This window comes from Chaetodon auriga, chromosome 10 (genome assembly GCF_051107435.1).
Source record: "Chaetodon auriga isolate fChaAug3 chromosome 10, fChaAug3.hap1, whole genome shotgun sequence".
NCBI lineage: Eukaryota > Metazoa > Chordata > Actinopteri > Chaetodontiformes > Chaetodontidae > Chaetodon > Chaetodon auriga.
The window spans coordinates 27,797,101-27,817,328 of record NC_135083.1 but is presented as its reverse complement, the minus strand read 5'-3'; the positions used below and the strand labels follow the sequence as shown (position 1 = coordinate 27,817,328).

Genomic DNA, 20,228 nt, shown 5'->3' with positions numbered 1-20,228 from the left:
AAATATCCCCATTTCATCTGCTGTCACCAACCTCGGTGTCAGACTGGACCCTCATCTAACCTTTGAGAACCACATCAAACATCTGTGTAAATCCTGCTTCTTCCACTTAAGGAACATTGCCAGACTCTGCCCCTCCCTCACCGTATCTGATGCTGAGAAGCTCATCCACACCTTCATCTCCTCCAGGCTGGACTAATGTAATGCTCTCCTCACTGGGACCCCCAGCAAAAGTCTCCACAAGCTACAAATAATTCAGAACACTGCAGCCAGGATCCTACTCAGTCACGAAACATGAACACATCACCCCAGTACTCCACACACTTCACTGGCTTCCCATCACTGCCAGAATAAATTACAAAATCGCTCTCATCACCCATCAGTGCATTTATGGAAACGACCCACCCCTTACAGAAAAACCACATGAATTTCACATGTGATTTTGCACATGCTAAACATGGGAAATGTGGTTGTGGAACATTTTTCATGGTGTAATGTGTGAAACCCATGTAAATTCCTATGTGAAACCCATGTGATCATATTGGTACCATGGGTACCATGTTGTGACATGTGGTACCACATGTGTTTCACATGTGATCACGTGTGGTATCATGGGTACCATGTTGTAACATGTGGTACCACGTGTGTTTCACATGTGATCACGTGTGGTATCATGGGTACCATGTTGTAACATGTGGTACCACGTGTGTTTCACATGTGGACACATGTGGTAACATGGGTACCATGTTGTAACATGTGGTACCACATGTGTTTCACATGTGGACACATGTTACCACATGTGTCTTCTACTTCTTCTTCTACTTCCTTCCTTCTTTCAGAGCAGATGCTTTTCCTTCCTTTCCTTAGATTCTTTTGTCGATTTTTTTTTCTCGTGCCAAAAATTTTGGAAGTGGATCCTGGATACTGAATAAATGGATAAATCATAGGGACTTAAATTTCTGAAAGAAACCAAAAGTGGTAAAAAAAAATAAAAAAATATGGTGGTAACCATATTTGTATCACTTTTATTACATCTCAGTACTGTGTGAACATGAATTCCGAACAGCACAAGCCTTTCTGCTGTGGCTGTGACCACAAACCTAGGATCAGGACAGAGACAACATGGCAAAATGCGTGAGCTGCACAGAGTGTGAGCGACTGACAGAATTGCACAGCTTAAAAAGAAGATTGAAATCAAATACATGAGAATGAGCAATTCATTGACTTGTTAGCAGCTTCAGGACATGGTGCTGAAAATGGTCAGATGTGTATACAAAGGATTACATCACCTGACACAGATTTGGCTGACATGCTGTCCTTGGTGTGTCCTAACTTCATTATTGTCCTCAAATGACTTTCCCTTGTCCTTAAGGTGGAGGTGACCTGCTGAGTCTTGACCTGAAGTATTGGCCCTTCAAACTGTGCTGTATGTGGGGGTTTTCTGTATACTTCAGTGCTAAATCTTTTGTCATCAATGTGCACTGCACAACCCAAACAGGCTAGACTATTTCCTTTAACATTCTCCTGAGTGAACTTGATGTCCACTGCATTGATGTGATCCATGAAAGCTTCCACTACCTGTATTCTAATTTTGACCCAGGTATCATCCATGTATCTAAACCAATGGCTGGAGGCAGCTCCTGTAAAGAACAAAACTGCCAAACCTGGTGAAAAAACACTTGCTTCTGGTCACAAATTAATAAAATGTTCAATTAGAAGCTGCATAATTTAAAACTTTGTGGCCTGCTATTGTTAACCCCTTATTCATGATGGCTACCAACCAGAGATTCCCATCCCCCTGCTTTATGCCACATCATCATCACAGGGGCATGGCTTATTGCTGGGCTGAGGTTGCAACAAGCAGTGCAGGTGAGATCTGAGAGACAGTGCGTGGCAAAAGTGAACAACAGACTGCTGTCAAATGTGGGCAGGTGGCGAAACATTACATATCCCAGACAGACGATTTCTGTCAGGTAAAATCAATCCATCTGACATTTAGTCTGGTCATTCATGTGGGAAAGTCTGAACACAGGCTCATAAATTCTAAGTTTTGAATGGGAGAACAATTTTAACATGTTAATCTAAATTACTTCAGGGAAATTGTTTAGTGTAGAGGAGAGTGGTATACTGTCAAGATGGAATAAACTAAATTCCCACGGTCCACAGAAAAAGTCGGAAACCTTTCTCACTCTGTAATCAATCACAGCTAAAGATTCTAATTTCAAACAAATTATAATCCTTATTTATGACAAGCAATTGAAAGGTTTTATGATGCACCTATAGAGCAGGAAAAACTAATTGGTTTCAGGTGGATAACCCCCTTGATAATGTCTTTTTGGAAGTTGACACAAAGATGGTGATGACACACACTGTAGACAATTTATTGCGACAAAAGGATGCATATTATTTAAAATCAGAATAGGTCTATTAGTCATTTCTTATCAGCATACAAGACAGTACAGTTGTAGTACATAGTAAGAAAGAACAAGCAAGGAAAAACAAAACAAAAAACAAACCATAGAAGGAAAATCATAATAGTTACCCTCCCTGATTGTTATTTAGCTCCCAAACTCCCTCCCAGCTCAATTTTAGTTTTCAGAGTCAACACAGTTTACAGTTGAGTTTCCTAACAGAGCGAGTGTAGATTTAGAGTTCCTTAACTTTCATAGTGATTCTGAGACCGAGTGGATTTATGTTAAGTACATTACAGTGGCAAAGTATGAAAACTGCACCAGAAAAATCCATCTGTGCCACTGATGGACTTCATGCACTGTTCATGTGAATAACATGATTGAATGCTGTACAAACAACAGAGTGAAAAGCAAATAATGACACTGGCCAATAGCTTTCCAAATAACTATATTCTGTCAGCGTCATTGTCAATATCATTTCCATTCACATTTTTGTTGCTGGAGAGAGAAAAGCTCCACACAACTGGGCATAATGACAGTAGTTCAAACATTTGGCACTGTTCTGGTAACAATAAGGACATAAAGGAATGAAGTGGGAGGACATTTCAGTGGTAGGATAACAATTCATGGAATCCACTGTGTGTGCACTCAACTCAGCTCACCAGCAATTAGGTCATGTTTCATGGAATGAAGTTTAAAATGAATGATTTTTTGTTTCCTGGTACCCCTCCACTACATAATACAGTGTTAACATAATCCTGGACAAGATCAATAGAGAACAACCAAAGTGACGCAACAATGGAAGATTTGCATATATAATTCAGGCTCATCATTTTTGCTTTTTATTTTACCACAAGAAACGAAAGAAACACACTGATATTTCTTTTGAATATGTAGGAGATTTGGAGAAATCAGTACCAAAAGAAACCTCCATATGAACAAAACAGTCAAAATATTACAGCTGCCAGTGTCTTGTTACAGCAGGGAAACAACACACCAGTGTTCCATAGTGTAGGGGGAGATTCCTGTGAAAACAAAAACAATGAGCCTACAGTATACGTATAAAATACACACCAGGAAAAACAAAACCCAAAATCACAACTACTCACTGACCATCATCCACTTTACACAAGAAAACATGTTTCAACCCTGAAATCTCCAAATGTCTTCCCAGCTTACTGATGAAGTTGCAAAACCCAACTGAGCTGTGTTGGGTCAACAATGAATTGGGAGGAAATTTCAAAGAAAACCATCATCCTAAAGATGAGTGTACTGAGTATTTCTATACTGTGATGAATTATTTGTTCGATTTTTCCTTATGAACACTTCAGTCACACTGTGCTATGAAGTGCTGGCATGCACTGACAGACATCACTGTTACTATAACAACAATGTGGGAGTTTGCATATTAATTTACACAGTGCTAACCAAAAGTTTCTCCCTTGTACATTTACAAAAAGGTCCCAAAGCAAACATTTAAAGATAACAAATTTGTCCTAAAAAAGAATGTGTATTACTTTGTGCCATGACACAAAAATGAACAATTTCAGATTTTGATGATTTAAAGTGATAATCCTGAAGATCACATAAAATATGATATTTGACTGGTGTGTTTGAGGAAACACCCGTTCAACAGACATTTTACAAATACTTTTAAATATATGTAGGGCTAGGCCACATGATTGAATATACTATTACATCACTCATAAAAATATTTTCTGATACAGAGTGCAGTTTTTCTACTGCTGCTCCACTGATGACAGGAATGATCACACAAGTGGAAGAATCTATTATCTGTCATTCAGGTCACAAACAAACCACTAATTCACACTGTTGATGTGTATTACTAGTACTAAAGCACTAGATAACATTACTGCAAGGCATTTATAAAATGCACTGTCACTCCTATTGCACGCCCTGTTATTAACTGGGGCAATTTGTTGTTCATTTACACAGAAAACTAGTGAAACTAGGGAGCATTACTAAACAAGTGACCATGACACCAAACTGTCTAAGAAGTAATGGGAGGGAATATTTGGGATTCAACATCACAGGTGGAATCACTGTGGATAAAGGTTTGCTCACTTTTTAAAATGCACCTGCCTTACAGTAACATTACCATGACAACAAATGTGAAGTCAACTGTTGTCACTTAGTCAGGGAATGAATGGAGCAACGTTAACTCTACAATGGACTTTATGATTAGGCTATGAAGATCATGTTAAAGTAACAATTCTGTCAAGGTCAAATCTACTATCTCTTGATTAAGACACTTACATGAAATGACCAAGTAAGTGCAAATTGTGCAAATCTCTTGGCTAAAAAGATTTACCTGACTGCAGACATGACACAAGCCCCACAAGCTGGAACTCACAAGAACAACAGGAAATGAGCTGTTTGCATTCAAGGCTGGTTTCAATTCTTAACAAGGATTTGATGATCTTGGTAAGAAGAAGTCACATCTTAAGATGTGAGTACAGCATTCACACGAAAGCAAGCACCTTCACATTTCTGCAGGCACTCCCTTTCCTTATCCCCCCACAAAGGACTGACACACTCTGTCCACACTGCTAAAAGGTCAAAATCTACATTACTTGTGATTTTACAGTGACATAACAGCAAATTAAGTAGAGCAGTGTTAACTTTTAACACCATCATTGGTACTAGTTAACTGCTCTTCTGTGTCAAACTTCTAGGTTCATCCAACAGAGGGCATACAGTGGGAACATTTCCTTAAAAAGAGAAAAAACCTGGGCCTTATTTGCTTAGTTTTGGCTATCATTCCTATCAGGTATGAAAGCACTTCACTCACTTCATTGCTGAGTTCTGGTATGTGAGTCCAAACAACTAATCCACTGATCTGAAAATGAAAACTGAAATGAACACAAGGTAAATGTCTGCTTTTATAACCAACTACAATAAACACATCAAACTGGAGCTAGGAAGTAGTTCCTAAACCATGTTAATGTTTAACTTCCACTTCCAGATTTTTTCAAACGGTGTCATGACTCATGTGGTTGCTGTGAACTCCAAATTAAAGCAGGGTCTACAGCGAAGTCATTAAATCCCCAGATCTCAGCACTGAAGTACATGAAGAAAAATGTTAACAGAACTGATAGAAATAATGGCTGAAACTAGAAAAGAAAGATGCTTCTCCAAAAAACTTATTTTAAAGCTGTCTGTACTTCAGAGGGCCCATGCAAAACACGGTGCGGAAGAATGACCATGACAACCATCCCAAACCACAACTACTGGATACTACTGTGGTCAATACCCACCCAACGACATCGTACAAAAATAAGAGCTGACAGTAAAAATGTAGAGCTCAGCTATTTGTTCAACATTTAACACTGACTGATTTTGTGTGACAGATGGATCACATGTCTGCAAAGTGTCACTGTGGATTTAATAGAAGTTCTGAAATGAATGGACAAACATAGTCCAAATAAGCTGACACTTTGGCAGAGACAGTGTCACAAGTGCATTCATCACTAGTCGATGCAAATACCAAGAACTGGACACGGGGTCATTTTAGCAACAGTTTACAGATTTCAGATTAAACAAAGCAGGTGCTGAGTGTTCAGACTGAACACAGCAAACAGCATGTGGTTGATGTGTGTGTCTTCTGCCAGGGACAGGTGAGACATTCGTATACAATTTTAGAAGGCAGACTGGACTAACAGATCCACCAGTCACTTTACTACTCTGGAAAGTTGTAATGATGACAATCATTTCAAACAGTTTCTGCTGGAGCCCTGTGGGTCAACACTTACTGTGCAGACACAGTGAGCCACAGAGTTGATATTTAAGTAAAAGCTGTCTTAGATGTTGGGTGGATGAAAGATATTGTAAGAATCATCCATTCATTCAGCTTAGTAAGGACTGCTCTACTGGCCATCCTGCTATATTTGCACTAAACTTGTATTGAATGTGTATTTTTGATGTTTGATGTTACTTTTACTTTTGATACTGAGCTACAGAGCTGAATGAACAGATGATTCTAGACTGATGAACCAATGAGTCTTTATCTGTTAAGGTATTCAGTCCATTGGATAGTAGACTAGTGACCAGCATGTGAGACACTTCGGGCCTGTGCTTTTGACTCAGGACAACCACTGTCTGGCATACAACATTCAAACACACGTTGACAAACTGATAGCATTAGTGCAGCACAGAGGGTGACAGGTCCTGAGAGAAGAGAGAGGCAGTCACTTGAATGCAGACTGCAGTTCTTTGAAAGCAGCGCGTCTTTGTTTCTGCTCCTCAGCCTGCTTCTTCTTGGCCTCTTGCTCCTGGCGGATCTCTGCCTCAAACCGGTTGGATTCATTGATGGCCTGGACCTGTCAAACAGGAAAACACACAGCTGTCAGGTGATGGAGTAAAGCCACGGTGGAGCTCCTCATCTCAGAGTTGAGAATCAAAACTCAATTTCAAACACCTGTAGACGGAGGAACGTGACTGTGTTACACCCAGTATCAAAAACTGAACCTCCTCAAGTAGGCACAGAATGTATCAGAAAATTCCTATTTGAATAAACATTATTCTTTAAACTGTGCTTCCTGTGTTGAGATATTAAACCTGACTCTAAATTGTCCAGACGTGTGAATGTGACCATGGTCAGTTGTCTGTTTCTGTCTATGCTCAGACTGCAGGCACATCAGATTTGTTTTTCAAATCAGATCTTTAGGATGGCCTATCTGCACTGTATTTAGAAGTGACCTGATCAGATTTGCGCATCCAGACATCACCAACCTGCTATCTGCATAATTAGCTGCAGTAACGATGAAAGTGTCAGTAACTAGATACACAGCTTTCTATTGTCTAAGCATGAAAATGGAGATCCATCATCTTGCCCTATAACCAATCGCACTGTCAACATGTCCTGCAGAAGACTGTTGTTCTCTGGGTTGTCCTCCATAACACTCTGCTAGTAGCAGCATGGATTCTGCTCAGCTGGTCTGATGTACTTCCATCACTCTGGATTAGGGCTGGGTGGGATGATGGTATACACCACGAATAGAAATGTGTCCACCAGTAGAGATTTGGCAATTTTGTTTCCAATGCAGGAGCTATCCCTTAAACTGTATTTACACAGTGTCATTCACAGTGTATCCACTGCTACAAAGTGAGGAAGTGCGAGTGTTGATGAAGAGTGTTGCTGCTTTGTGCTCTTTTCTGCTTGCCTGTATGACGCTTTCCAGTCTTGCGTTGAAACTGTGGATACGTCCAAATACATGTAGTATTGATATCAATACAAAAACAGTCATCACTGCAGATGAGTCCTCCTCCTCCGCACACTCTACACAGCCTCCACCCCTCACCTAAACCAAACTGAGTATTTCCAGGAAGTGAGAAGGTGTCCCTTCTATATATTCAGGACGGGCAGCAACGATGTATCGATCCAGCTGACGTGACATGAGAGCAACAGTTGGTGGAGATAAGGCATCTATATTGCATCTCTGTTCTGTTTGGAACTTTGAAGCTTCTATTTTGAAGTTAGTTTTACTGTTTTTATTCTTTTGTTTTGAAGCTCAGGTGTTGTGAGGCAGTTGTTTTTAGATGTTCCAAATAAAGGAAGAAAATGATCAAATGTGATGAAGTATGGCATGTTATGTACTATGTTTCCCCCTGTGCATGTGCGTGGGGGTCGATAGTCATGAGCAAAGAGTAATGGAAAATGTTTTGCTGTTGTCGTGCAGACGTTGAAGTAAAGTCTAAAAAAGTACAATTGTCGTCATAGTTATTGAACTAACAATGGTAGCAGAGGATGGCCGCTGGTAATTATTAAGTTCCACCAGTGTTTGATGAGAAGAAATGTTAAGAAAGTTGGAAAAATGAGGTTGAAATCTGGAGACTGGTTATCGACCTGGATAAAAAGAAGCAGGCCCTGGCGCCTTATCGCTAACGGGGAGAGCGAGCGACAGCGCGCTGGAAATAGCCGCAGGTGATTTGAACAAAGATGATGGAATGACTACACTTCTGATGAAACTGGACTCTGTGTTTTTGAAGGAGGAAAAGGACCGCCAATATGAGGCGTATACAGAGTTTGACCGGATCTCGAGAGAAAATGGCGCGTCGATGGTGGATTACATTGTCGAGTTTGAACAGAGGTACAACAGAATTCACCAGTTCAAAATGGAGCTTCCAGATGTGGTGTTAGCATTCAAGCTGATAGATACTGCAGGACTCAATGTTAAGGACAAGTTGGCGCTTACCGCTTGTCCAAGTCTCACCTTTGACAACATGAAAGCTGCCTTGAAGAGGATCTTTGGCAATAATACACCACAGAGGGGTGCTGGTGAACTGCAGGTGAGCGGAGATGCAGCTGATGCTGCCTACTACACAAAGTTTGCTGGCAGGAGAGAAAGTAGGTCAAATCAGCAACGTCACACAGCTGTTCAAGGCACCAATCCGCTCGACAGATATGGTAGGAGAACATGATGTGCAGTCTGCCAAAGCATATTTCACTGGGCAAAGGACTGCCTCCACAAAAATGAACATGCAAAACTAACAGAAGATGAAAGACTGTCAGATGTTGAAGAATGCAACATTACATTGTCTAAAGACACACAGTCTGACACAGTGATTTTCATGGTAGAGTCTTTGGGATCTGTGACTGACACAGCTTGCAACAGAACAGTGTGTGGCGAAAGATGGCTTGATCATTATGTCAATCAGTTAACACAGGATGAGTTACTGAAAATGAAGGACATAAAAAGTGCAAGACCATTCAAATTTGGCGATGGGAAAATTGTCCATTCCCCAAAGAAAATTAAAATCCCAGCTGTGATAGCACAGACTAGATGTCAAATTGAGACAAGAAGTTGTCCCAACAGATATCCCATGGCTTCTAAGCAAAACCTCACTGAAAAGAGCAGGTGCAGTTCTGGACACTGAGAATGACAAAGCCATAATGTTCAAGCAACCTGTGAAACTTGAACTGACATCGTCAGGACATAATTGTGTGAACCTGAGGGATGAGAGCACCCCAGATGGAAGTGACATCCAAAATGAAGGTGACATCCTCATTGTGACAGAAAGCATGACAACACAGGACAAACAAAAAAAATTATTGAAACTGCACAAGCAATTTGGACATGCCTCAGTTGACAGACTGCAAAAACTACTGACCTGATCAGGTAATACTGATGAGGAGTGCACCACAATTCTGAAGGATATTGTACAGAACTGTGAGACATGCATCAGATACAGTAAACCAAAGCAAAAGCCAGCAATAGGTCTACCCATGGCCTCAACCTACATTGAAACTGTAGCTATGGACTTACATGAGCTAGAACCAGGAGTGTGATATCTGCACGCCATTGACCACTTCACATGCTTCAGTGCAGGGAGCATTATTACCACCAAGACACCCAGGGAGATAGCGAAGCACTTTATTCACTGCTGGATAAGTGTTCATGGTCCTCCAGGCAGACTGTTCACTGACAATGGGGGTGAATTCAACAACGAAGAAATGAGAGACATGGCTGAAAACTTTAACATCGAAGTGAAAACGACTGCAGCTTATAGCCCATGGAGCAATGGTCTCTTAGAAAGGCATAATCAAACCCTCACTGAAATCCTGTTGAAAGTAAAAAGAGACAACGGATGTGACTGGAAGAGAGCCCTAGACTGGGCCCTGATGGCAAAAAAAAATATATGCATAATGTGCATGGCTACAGTCCCTACCAGCTTGTGTTTGGACAGAACCCAAATCTGCATTCAGTTCTCACTGATAAACCACCAGCTTTAGAAGGGACTAGCACGGCTACTTGGATAGCCCAGCACATCTCAGCATTACATGCTACAAGGAAAGCATTTACAGAAGCAGAATGCTCTGAGAGTATCCAAAGAGCCCTTCGTAAACAACTGCAACCCACTGATGACTGATGCGAAACAGGGGATAAGGTTTACTGCAAGCGGGCATCGGCCAAGATGGTGTAGTGATCCAGACTTCGAAAAGCTGCTGGCTCACAAGGTATGCTGGGACAAAAGACAATCAAACTCAGAATGCCACATTACCAGAAACTGGAATCAGTGAAAGTAACCATAACACTGAAAATGAAAGTGAGGAAGAGGCACCCTCAAATGATGAAGATGTTTAGGCTAATAATGACCCCCCTCACACATAAACGGACCCTGGAGAGGGTAATCATGATCAATCTGATGCATCATGAACACACTCAAATTCTACTTGTGAAGGACTTGAGCTGAAAACTGGACAAGTAGTTACATACACAGACAGTGGAAGTGGCCACTGGAAAAATTCTCATACAAAAACTGGTACAATTTACAGTACAAAACAGGAGTAAACTGCTGGCACAACTGAATCAGTGGACCTAGGACAAGCAGACAATCTTCAAGTGGATCCATCTGAACATGATGAGTTGTGTGAAGACTGCCGTTAAGAGGAGGTACTGATTGTGAATGATGATGCTTTCATGGATGCCAAATATACTGAACTCCACAACTGGAAACAGAACAGTGTGTTTGAAGAGGTGAAAGATGAAGGTCAGAAAAGCATCTCTACAAGGTGGGTATGCACACTCAAGGAGACACCAGATGGTGCTGTACCTAAAGCCAGACTTATTGCAAGAGGCTTTGAGGAAACGAACACTAAGGAGCTCCCAACAGACTCACCCACATGTGCCTCAGAGTCTCTAAAAATGATCATGGCTGTTATATGTCAAAAGAAATGGCAGCTGAACTCCATGGACATTAAAGCAGCCTTTTTACAAGGTAAAGAGTATACCCGGAATGTCTACATTTGGCTTCCCCAAGAAGCTCAGAGCAAAGGAACTATGTGGAAGTTGAAAAAGTGTGCTTATGGCCTAGCAGACGCTTCTCTGTACTGGTACAACAGGGTGAAAGACACTATGCAGCAGTCAGGAAGTACATTGTCAAAAATTGACCCAGCAGTGTTCTAGTGGTTGGATGACTCCTGCAATATGATGGGATGGGATGTCCTTGCTTGTCATGTGGATGACTTTATCTGGGGAGGTTCTGAAACATTCTCCACGACAGTCATCCCTCACTTGAAAGCTGCGTTTCAAATTGGACGGGAAGATGAAATACAGGTGCAACAATGTAAGTACATAAAAAACCTCTAACCCATTCCTGTGGACCCCACCAGAGCCACACAGCATGAGCCCCCCCTAACAGACACTGAAACTGATATGCTTAAGTCGAAGATTGGCCAAATACTGTGGGTGGCAAGGCAGAGCAGACCCGACATAATGTGTGACATATTCATCCCGGCGTCCAGTACAAAGCATGCCACTGTTCAGACTTTGCACTGTGCTACCAAACTGATCAGAAAACTGAAATCAGAGGAAGTGACTTTGAGGTTTCATTACCTGGGAAAAGACAGCTCCCTAAAACTGGTGGTATTCAGTGATTTGTCCATGGGAAATCTTCCAGACAGAGGCACTCAAGGTGGGCACCTAATCATGCTTATGGGAGAGGATGGAAGATGCTCGCCTATATGCTGACAGTCAAAGAGGATCAGGAGAGTTGTTTGAAGCACTTTAGCAGGAGAGACTTTGGCACTTGGAGATGGCATTGACAGTGCAGTTTTCTTAACTACACTCTACTCAGAGCTCAACACAGGTGACTGTACACACAACAATTTGCTCATTGTATGTGTAACAGACAATCACTCTCTTTTTGATGCTGTCAAATCCATCAAATCAGTCACAGAGAAGAGACTCAGACTCGAAATCAGCAGTATCAAGGAGCTCATCAACTTTGGGACTATTCAACAGATCATGTGGTCAGCAACGAAGGAGCAGCTCGCTGACTGCTTGACAAAGAAGGAGACATCTGCACTTGTTCTGTTGTTTCTACCGTTCAACTACAGTTATTAAAGCTGAGACTTTAAACTTATTTATCTGTTAGAACCCCAAAAAAGAGGAAATGTTTCCTTTGCACTGTTTTCTTTAAAGAGAAAAAGGGGAGTTTGTTATGTACTATGTTTCCCAAGGCACCAATAGTCATGAGCGAAGAGTAATGGAAGATGTTTTGTTGTTGTCATGCAGACGTTTTTTTGGCTAATATCAAACACCTCCACTCTACATTTTACGTCGTAGTTGAGCATCATGTTGCAAGTAACGTAAAAGACGCAAATCCAATTGGACCAACCAGTGCGTCCTGACTGAGACCCATCTGTAGATGGTCTGCCAAATGTGGCTTGGATCTTATTTGCATTCGCAATTACTGTGTTTTTTGCTGTCTTGACTTTAATTCACCTGGATGCAGCCTGCATATGCCCACACAGATTTGGATGGGCTGTCTATGCCCTTGTTCAGACTGCCAGCCCAAATTTCTTAACTTGTAAAAAAACAGTGCAGAGAGTCTGTCTCAAAGATCTTACTTGAGAAACAAATCCTATGTGCTGCAGTCCGAACAGAGCCTATGTGTCAGCTTCATGATGGACTGGTGACCCACTGTCAGCTAGGATTGGCTCCTGCCCTGCCCATGACCCTCAAGGATAAGAGAGTATAGTCAGTGGATAGCTGGGTAGAGATTAACCCTCTGCCAACAGCCTGGAACTGGAGTGAAAACCAGGCAATAACATTCTAAGATTCAGAGTCACTCCATGTCTTTGCATGTCATATGTTTTACACAAAGTTTTCCACAGTTTTTCAACATGCAGATATGATCTGTATGACATGAATGAACAGAAGAGAACGTGCGAGAACTTCCAGTAGGACCATAGATTAATTTAGTCCCCAGATTCCAAAAACTGTTAACATGACTGACATGTAAGATGTTTGCTTATTAGTGTGACTGGTTAAGCAGCTAAGCAACTTCTGAAGTGGAGATGAAAGCTGAAGGACCAGCTACGTACAATGTGTCATTCCACATATGCTTGTAGGTTATTAAATACGACTTTGCTTTCAAATAGTCTTTTTTTTGGTCTGTGCATCCATCTTGAACATTATCCTTTAGTTTATATTTATAGATGAAAACTGGAAAACATTTTGGAATAGTTTTTAGTGTTGTATAAGAACTTGGGAGTTAACTCACTTTGGCTTCAAAGAAGGTCTTGGCTCCTTTGACCCCCTCTGTGGAGACATCAATTTCGGAAAGACGAGCAAGTACACTGAGGCCACTATCCTCTTCCAGCTCTCCTGCTGCTGCCTTCCTGAAGATCAACAGGAACTGAGCAGGATAGGAAGAGCAGCGTGACATGGATGTAGACAAAAGGAATATCATATCATGCGACAGATTCTAATCTGGTTAACCTCTCTGAAGCTGAGCTTGTTGTCCAGGTCCTCGTCCACTTCCTTGATCATGTTCTTCAAGCCAAGGTGTGTCTGTGGAGCTTCAAGCTTCTCCATCATCAGCTTAAGTTCCATCAGGTCGATGTAGTTGTCTTTCCCAGCATCATACCTTGACAGAATCAAGTACAACACCAGTTTGTTAGAGATAGTTTGAGGTCTGTTTAAGATATCAGGCATCTGCCTGCCTAATGACAGTGAATTGAATTTAGCTTGTGATGCTGATAGCGTTGAAAAAATTAAAATTAAAAAATTCAACATGTTTTAGTACCACTCTGGATAGTACATCACTGTCTTCAGTTTGCACTGGAACTTCTCTCTAGTGAACGACAAATTCCATTTCCACTACATGAATGTCATTTAGATTCCTGTAGAGAACATACGTATGAAGAACATTTTTGGATTTTTCATGTGTACAACTGAGTGCAACATTATGCACGTCTTCCTGGAGAGGAAGACGTGCATATACAGAACATTCAGTTCGGTATGCGACTTTTTGTTTCATTTCATTACAAACAATTACAGTCATGTCAATGTACTCACACGCACAGAGCAGAAATTCTAAAGACCAAGTTTTACCTGCTTATCAACTTTATTATGCTAGTCGTCTTGGCCCAGTTAGTCAAGCTCATGCAGTGTTGCTGCCTCTGAACAGTAATCACAATTCAGAGACCAGATCTAAGCCTAACTCATGACATTGAGATCCACTGTATGGGAGGATCACAATTTCTTACCCATGAATCCAAAACCAAGGAACACACCGAACTGTGAATTACTGTGAGTGTACTGTTGCACTCCTACTCTCCCTCTCTCTACATCAGCAGGCTTTTCACTCTGCTTTTCTTTCTTGTCATTCAGGCCATTTGTTATTAATGACGATTTAATTCCACCCGCCAAACACTGAGCAATAATCAATAGGCAGTCATTTCCTGAAAATAACAGGTACATTTTAAACTGTCTGCTAAACATAAAGGCATCTAAATATTCAAGTTTCCCTTAGTGGACTGACGCTTGTCTTCCCACTGTGTGTGCCCTGTTCCTCTGCCTGTGATTTTACTTTTTCTGGGTGGTTGCTGTGGGCTGCTCTTAGGTCCGGCAGCCCCTTGGCTTTGGTGTTATGGGATGCCTCTTTCTTTCATATGCCCTTCCTGTTATTGCTCAGTCTAAGCTATAAATGGGTTGGTCCTTGTGCAGCTGGGAGTACACCCTGGATGGGTACTGGGAGGCCACTGATTCTCCTAATCTCTGCATCTCTGGTGTATCTCTTCAGCTGAGCAGCCTTTGTCTCTACAGCCTCATTTGTGGACATTTTGCACTTTTTTTCATCCAGGATCCATCCCTCATGACACCCTCTGAACCTGTTAGATTGATGTAATATTTTCCCCTGAGAGCGCAGAGAGCTTGTGCTTAAATACTGTAGGTATTTTTGTTAACGTTCATCACCACCACAGAAACACCAGGTAACTGCTAAAGTATAAGATTGTCTGACATTCACTGACTACAGATATTTATTGGCTTGTGTTATGGTTTGCAGTCAAACAGTGCCTGTTGGTGTTGATATCTGACGGTGGCTGATCATCTAATTATGAGCTGAATTGTACTCAGTGTCTAATGACATGGCTGTCTACTACTACTATGACTACTACTACTACTATCCTAAACATGTTGTGCTTGATGGTGTTATTAATGGCTGCTGAGGAAACCTGGAAGCTCAGCATTCTTGTTCTCCCTTTTGTAAGTACATTAACAAAAAGTCAATATTTGTCTGTATAACATGACCTTCGCTGTCTGTCAGCAGTCTGCAGTGTATCTAGAGAAGAGAAGAGACAAGTAGTCTCGCCTTGAGATGTTTCTCATCAGTGTGTTTAATGTGAAAAAATGATTTTGTCATTCTTGTGACGCTCTTATGTCGACAGAAACTTCACATTTTAAAAAATAAGTGAGACAGCATTTTGTAGAAATATCAAACTATATAAATAAAGTCCATCTGCTATGTCTTCATAATATGGAATTATCACTTACTGTTATTGCACCATTGGTTTTGGCCTTGGTGCCCTACATTTTTTGCTGCAATTCTCCAATAAATTGGAATTCGTCAAACGCTAACATGGCTTTGCCCTAAAAATGACTTAATTCCCAGTGATGCACTGTCACTTACTTACTGTCTCCATCCTTCAACTTCCCTGACCTGCCATCCTCTAGCTGTCCACCAGATGTCCTCAGACTCTCCCCCATTCCCATGACCTGACTGCCCCACCCAATTACGCACCTGCTCTCACTTCCCATATCTGATTTAACCAAAAATCTACTTGATGGAAATGAATCTTACCAAGGCTAAGCTACTGCATCCTTCTTGAAAGGTGAAGTTACATTTGTTTTATAATTCCTACATAAGAGAAAGGATAGTATGCTGGTAAGATATTACTACCCAGTAAGACAATGGTGGACATTAATGTGCCAATGGCTAGACTACCCATCCTTAATGAGAGGCTTTCGATTGAAGGTTAAATAAGATTGATTCTATAATGCCTTCACACACTCTTATTGACTCATAATTCCCTTTACATTCATGTTGAGAATAGGTGAGGACTTTGGAATTTATGCTTAAAAAGCACAAATTGGTAAATAAAAATTCACCAGATTGCAGGAAATGATCTTCTCAAGGTCTGTTGCAACTGATCCAATCTCTGCACTTCTCCAGGACTGATGAGTGTCTTTCAGACATAAGAAATACATGTTTGAGTAATAAAGGTGAAAAAACAACAAATTAAAACATCAATATAGCAAAGTTTGAGCTACTGGCCCCAGAATCTGCAATTAGGGGGCCAAGGACAATGGCTGCCTGTGGCTACTCTGTATCGAGTAATCTTTTCCAAGTCAGTCTAACTGGTTGGCATGGATCCACACATCTATTTTGAGATATTTGCTTTCCAAAGACTTCTGAGGAAAAAAACAGAGACACAGGGTCCTGTTTCCCATTAAGGAAGCTGCACGGTGTTTTATTTCTCCAAATCAAACTGTGTTCTCTTTTATATCTTTATGAGCTACAAAACTGTCAGGGTTTTTGTACCTTCGCAAATCTGACAATACCACAGCCATTCCAAATTTCTGAGCTGACTGACCAGGTGCATAAAAACATCTGTCTCTTTGCACCACTGCTATGTTCATAACACTACAGAGGCATGTATGATCAAAAAGACAAGGGATGATTTGGACTGAAACTTGGATGAAGTTCTGAGCAAAGTCGAGTATAGGTGTAATTCTTCATTCTTTTGGACTGGATTTATGCTTTGATAGTTCCCCCAAAGCAGGCAATGATTTTATTTATTTATTTATTTATTTTAAATCAGAGACTATAATTAACGTTTACCTGCACACTTGCACTGGTAAATGTGCCCTTGCCTGGGTCAGCCATCAAACATATACACAGAGGCTTGAAGCCTATAGAGGCATTTCAGATTTGTCCCTAAATACCTTCTTTCTTCCTTTCAACAATAAAAAAAAGGGGGGGTCTACCAGTGATATCAGTTGGGTCTGGAAAAGTATTTCTAAAATATTAAACCAACTAGACTTGCACAGACCAGACCCATTTTATTTCTGTATAAAATGATCCTCTAAAACAGCCTGGCCTGGAATCCATATTAGATTTCACAGCTATAACAGCAAGAATCGAGTGGTTGGCTATATAATATTCGATATCCTTTCAGTTGTGACTTGCTTTACTGGATCCAAACACACTGTATTTTGTGGCTGGGCAAGATTAGTACAGCAATGAACTGGCTATGGAGTAAACACAGGCAGTCTAATCATCTGTCTGTTTACTTATCAATTAGATAAGGGGCACACCCACTTCCCCATCATACTCAAAAATCCCACGCATAGCTATGGCACACTAGAGTGATTTTAACTCACAAGATAAATGCTCAAACTGTACATGTTTGATTGGATCTGAAGCGTCTGAAGATAGCTGTACAGAGTCTGTGTAAGTAAGTAGTGCATTTCAAATGCCTGGACAGGACTGGACATGACAGGAACCTGAAGAATCTGGATAGAGCATCACACAGAAACAGCCTGAAGTCATACACATGCAAAAACAAAACCTCAGAGTGAATCTGAGTGAGTTTCCCTCAACGCAGAATGAAGTTCTTTCATTAGAAAGCACTACTTGTATGCTGCTCAATCACTGGAAACAGGAAGTCTTCATTGCTACAGGATCCTGGCAGTGACATAAGTACTGTTTAAAATAAAGTTACAAGTCATCTGGAGCAACAGATATTTTTGTAGGTCAGTGGAATAATTTTTTGACTCTGGTTTTACAACAGAGCCTCTAACAAACAGACAGATAGTTTAGGACACTAAATTTTTGATAACAATTACAGCTGCATGTTGCACAAAGATTGCTTATTTCCACAACAGCTTCCAGATTGTTTCTGTAGCTTTTAAAGCTTTATAATACTCTTATTACATCACTGCAGCTCAGAGCAACATCAGGCAATGATAAATCAAAGTAAAAATTAAACCCTCTGTTGTTTAGTTTCGCTTAAAGCCTTAAGTTTGATATGTGGAAAATCATTCATAGTGTTTCTACAGCTTCTTAAACCAGGCTTAGGGTCAGGGCTTACTCCATTGTAACACGTTGAATATTGCTGAATATCAGTTCCTGCCATCACTAAAACTGGATTTCCTCATGAGGATCACCATTTGATGTCCTGTCATGTTACCTGCTTCATTCATGGTTCTGGTGATGATTTTTGTAATTAATACCTCTGCCTCTGTCACATGAACATGCTCGTAAATTGTTCATAATCAGTTTCATGATACTGCTTATTCAGGATCACCAATGCTGGGTTCAATGAAGCCAGGCAACACAAAGACTAGGAGCCGAAGAGAAGCTTGCTTTGAAGCATAGGTCCCTAGTTCAACTGTGGCTTCAGGTCACAGACATGGAGTTCAGCATAAGGGGGAATAATTGTATTCAATCTGTAATCTCTTACCATGCGTGATCTTCTGAAGGTAAAGCTATGCTGTGTCAATGTGTGTGTAATTACACTTAAAATGTATTTCATTACAATTCCTTTTGACTGTAAAGGGAGAGTGACTGATTATCTGACAAACTGAACAGGTCAATTCACAGCATCTGTTAATTATTAATATTTTTATCAACCACACATCAGGTCCTGGATGGAAAGTAAGAAAATTGCACAATATTCTACACTCAATGAAAACCTCTTGAAGGATTTTATCACTGACTTGCATAATGTCCCCACCCCAAATTCCCCTTATTTTCTTTATCACTCTATTTTTTTAGTCCAAGGATTAAGCATTTATGCCACAAAACATAATGGCCATCACATCATCATGTCCCGGTATTCCAGCTCCTTCTTGGAGCTTTTATTTGTGTTGCCAACACTATTTCTCGCTCACTTGTCCTTGAATTTAGAGCTAAGTTATGAGTTATTCTGTGGTACTTCTTCCACGTTAATAAAAAGGAAGATGTGACCTTCATGAGCACTTCCGCATTAGAGTGATCTTCACGTTCCTTCCTCGTCAAAAGCTACTGACTTACATTAAATTAGGATGTCATGTTTAAGATTTAGCCTCCGACCCTGCTGGGATATCAGACAGTAACTTGACGTTACTCATGCAGACACTCACGTTTTGAACAGCTTCTCCATTTCTTTGATCTGGTTTCGGGAGAACTCCTTGAACTCGGTGTAGGGATTGAACACCCTCATGCTGGGCTGGTGGTGTTCCCCGTGGCCCTCGTTCAGCTCCTCTCGTCGGAGCAGCTTAGCTCCCAGCTCCGTGTCTGCGTTGGCCGTGCTCGGTTTCTCTTCCGATCCATTCTGCTGTCCGGGGACGTCCACAGCTACAGGCTCCTCGGTTCCTTCCTCGATCTGCAGTCGACGGCTGAGTTTTGACGACAGCTCGTCAGTGGCCATTTTCAAACTGGCAAACGTTAGCTAATAATCAAGAAAGAACGTTATCTAACGTGAGCTAACTCCAACAGAGGAGGACGCGTCCGCGCACAGGCAGAGACAGCCTTCTGTCCGATTGTTTCTGCCTTGGAACTGGCTGTACGGGGATATTTGTGGCAAGAGCCTAGAAGACTGATCAGAAATATATTTGCTTAGCTAACGTTTAGTCTCAGTTCCCTGTGCTCACGCCCCAAGCTCAGATAAACGCTTCCACTCCAGTATGTTGCATGGAGACTCATTAGCTACGTAGCATTGTATCGCTCTGTCACGCTTTGACCACAGCTTTTAAAGAGACAGTCGGATGCACGCACGGCCTTCACCACGTTGCTGATGTCTGTGGATGAGTTTCACTTCAACTCACCTCATCCCGAGCTACACCCGGTCGTATTCTGGCTCCGCTGATCAGTTCTTTACAGCAGATTGTGTATGGTGATGGTGATGTTGAGCGTTGTGCAAGTTCACACCTTACAAGAGCTGGCTCAAAGTTCAGTTCACACAGATTCAAATGAACTAGTTCTCGGTCAATTCTCAGTTTAAAATTTTGTGCTGAGATCAAAGTC

The 20,228-nt window shown here is 41.2% G+C and overlaps 1 protein-coding gene across 1 annotated transcript; it reads right to left on the bottom strand.

The window, feature by feature from the left end:
- Nucleotides 1-2,362: 2,362 nt before the first annotated feature.
- efhd2 (EF-hand domain family, member D2) lies at nt 2,363-19,956 on the bottom strand. The gene is made up of 4 exons (XM_076740773.1): nt 19,346-19,956; nt 13,655-13,802; nt 13,437-13,571; nt 2,363-6,748 (listed from the first exon to the last, which is right to left on the bottom strand). Exons 1-4 carry the CDS (start codon nt 19,630-19,632, stop codon nt 6,617-6,619), a joined length of 702 nt encoding a protein of 233 aa, XP_076596888.1. The 5' UTR covers nt 19,633-19,956; the 3' UTR covers nt 2,363-6,616.
- Between the last annotated feature and the right edge of the window lie 272 nt (nt 19,957-20,228).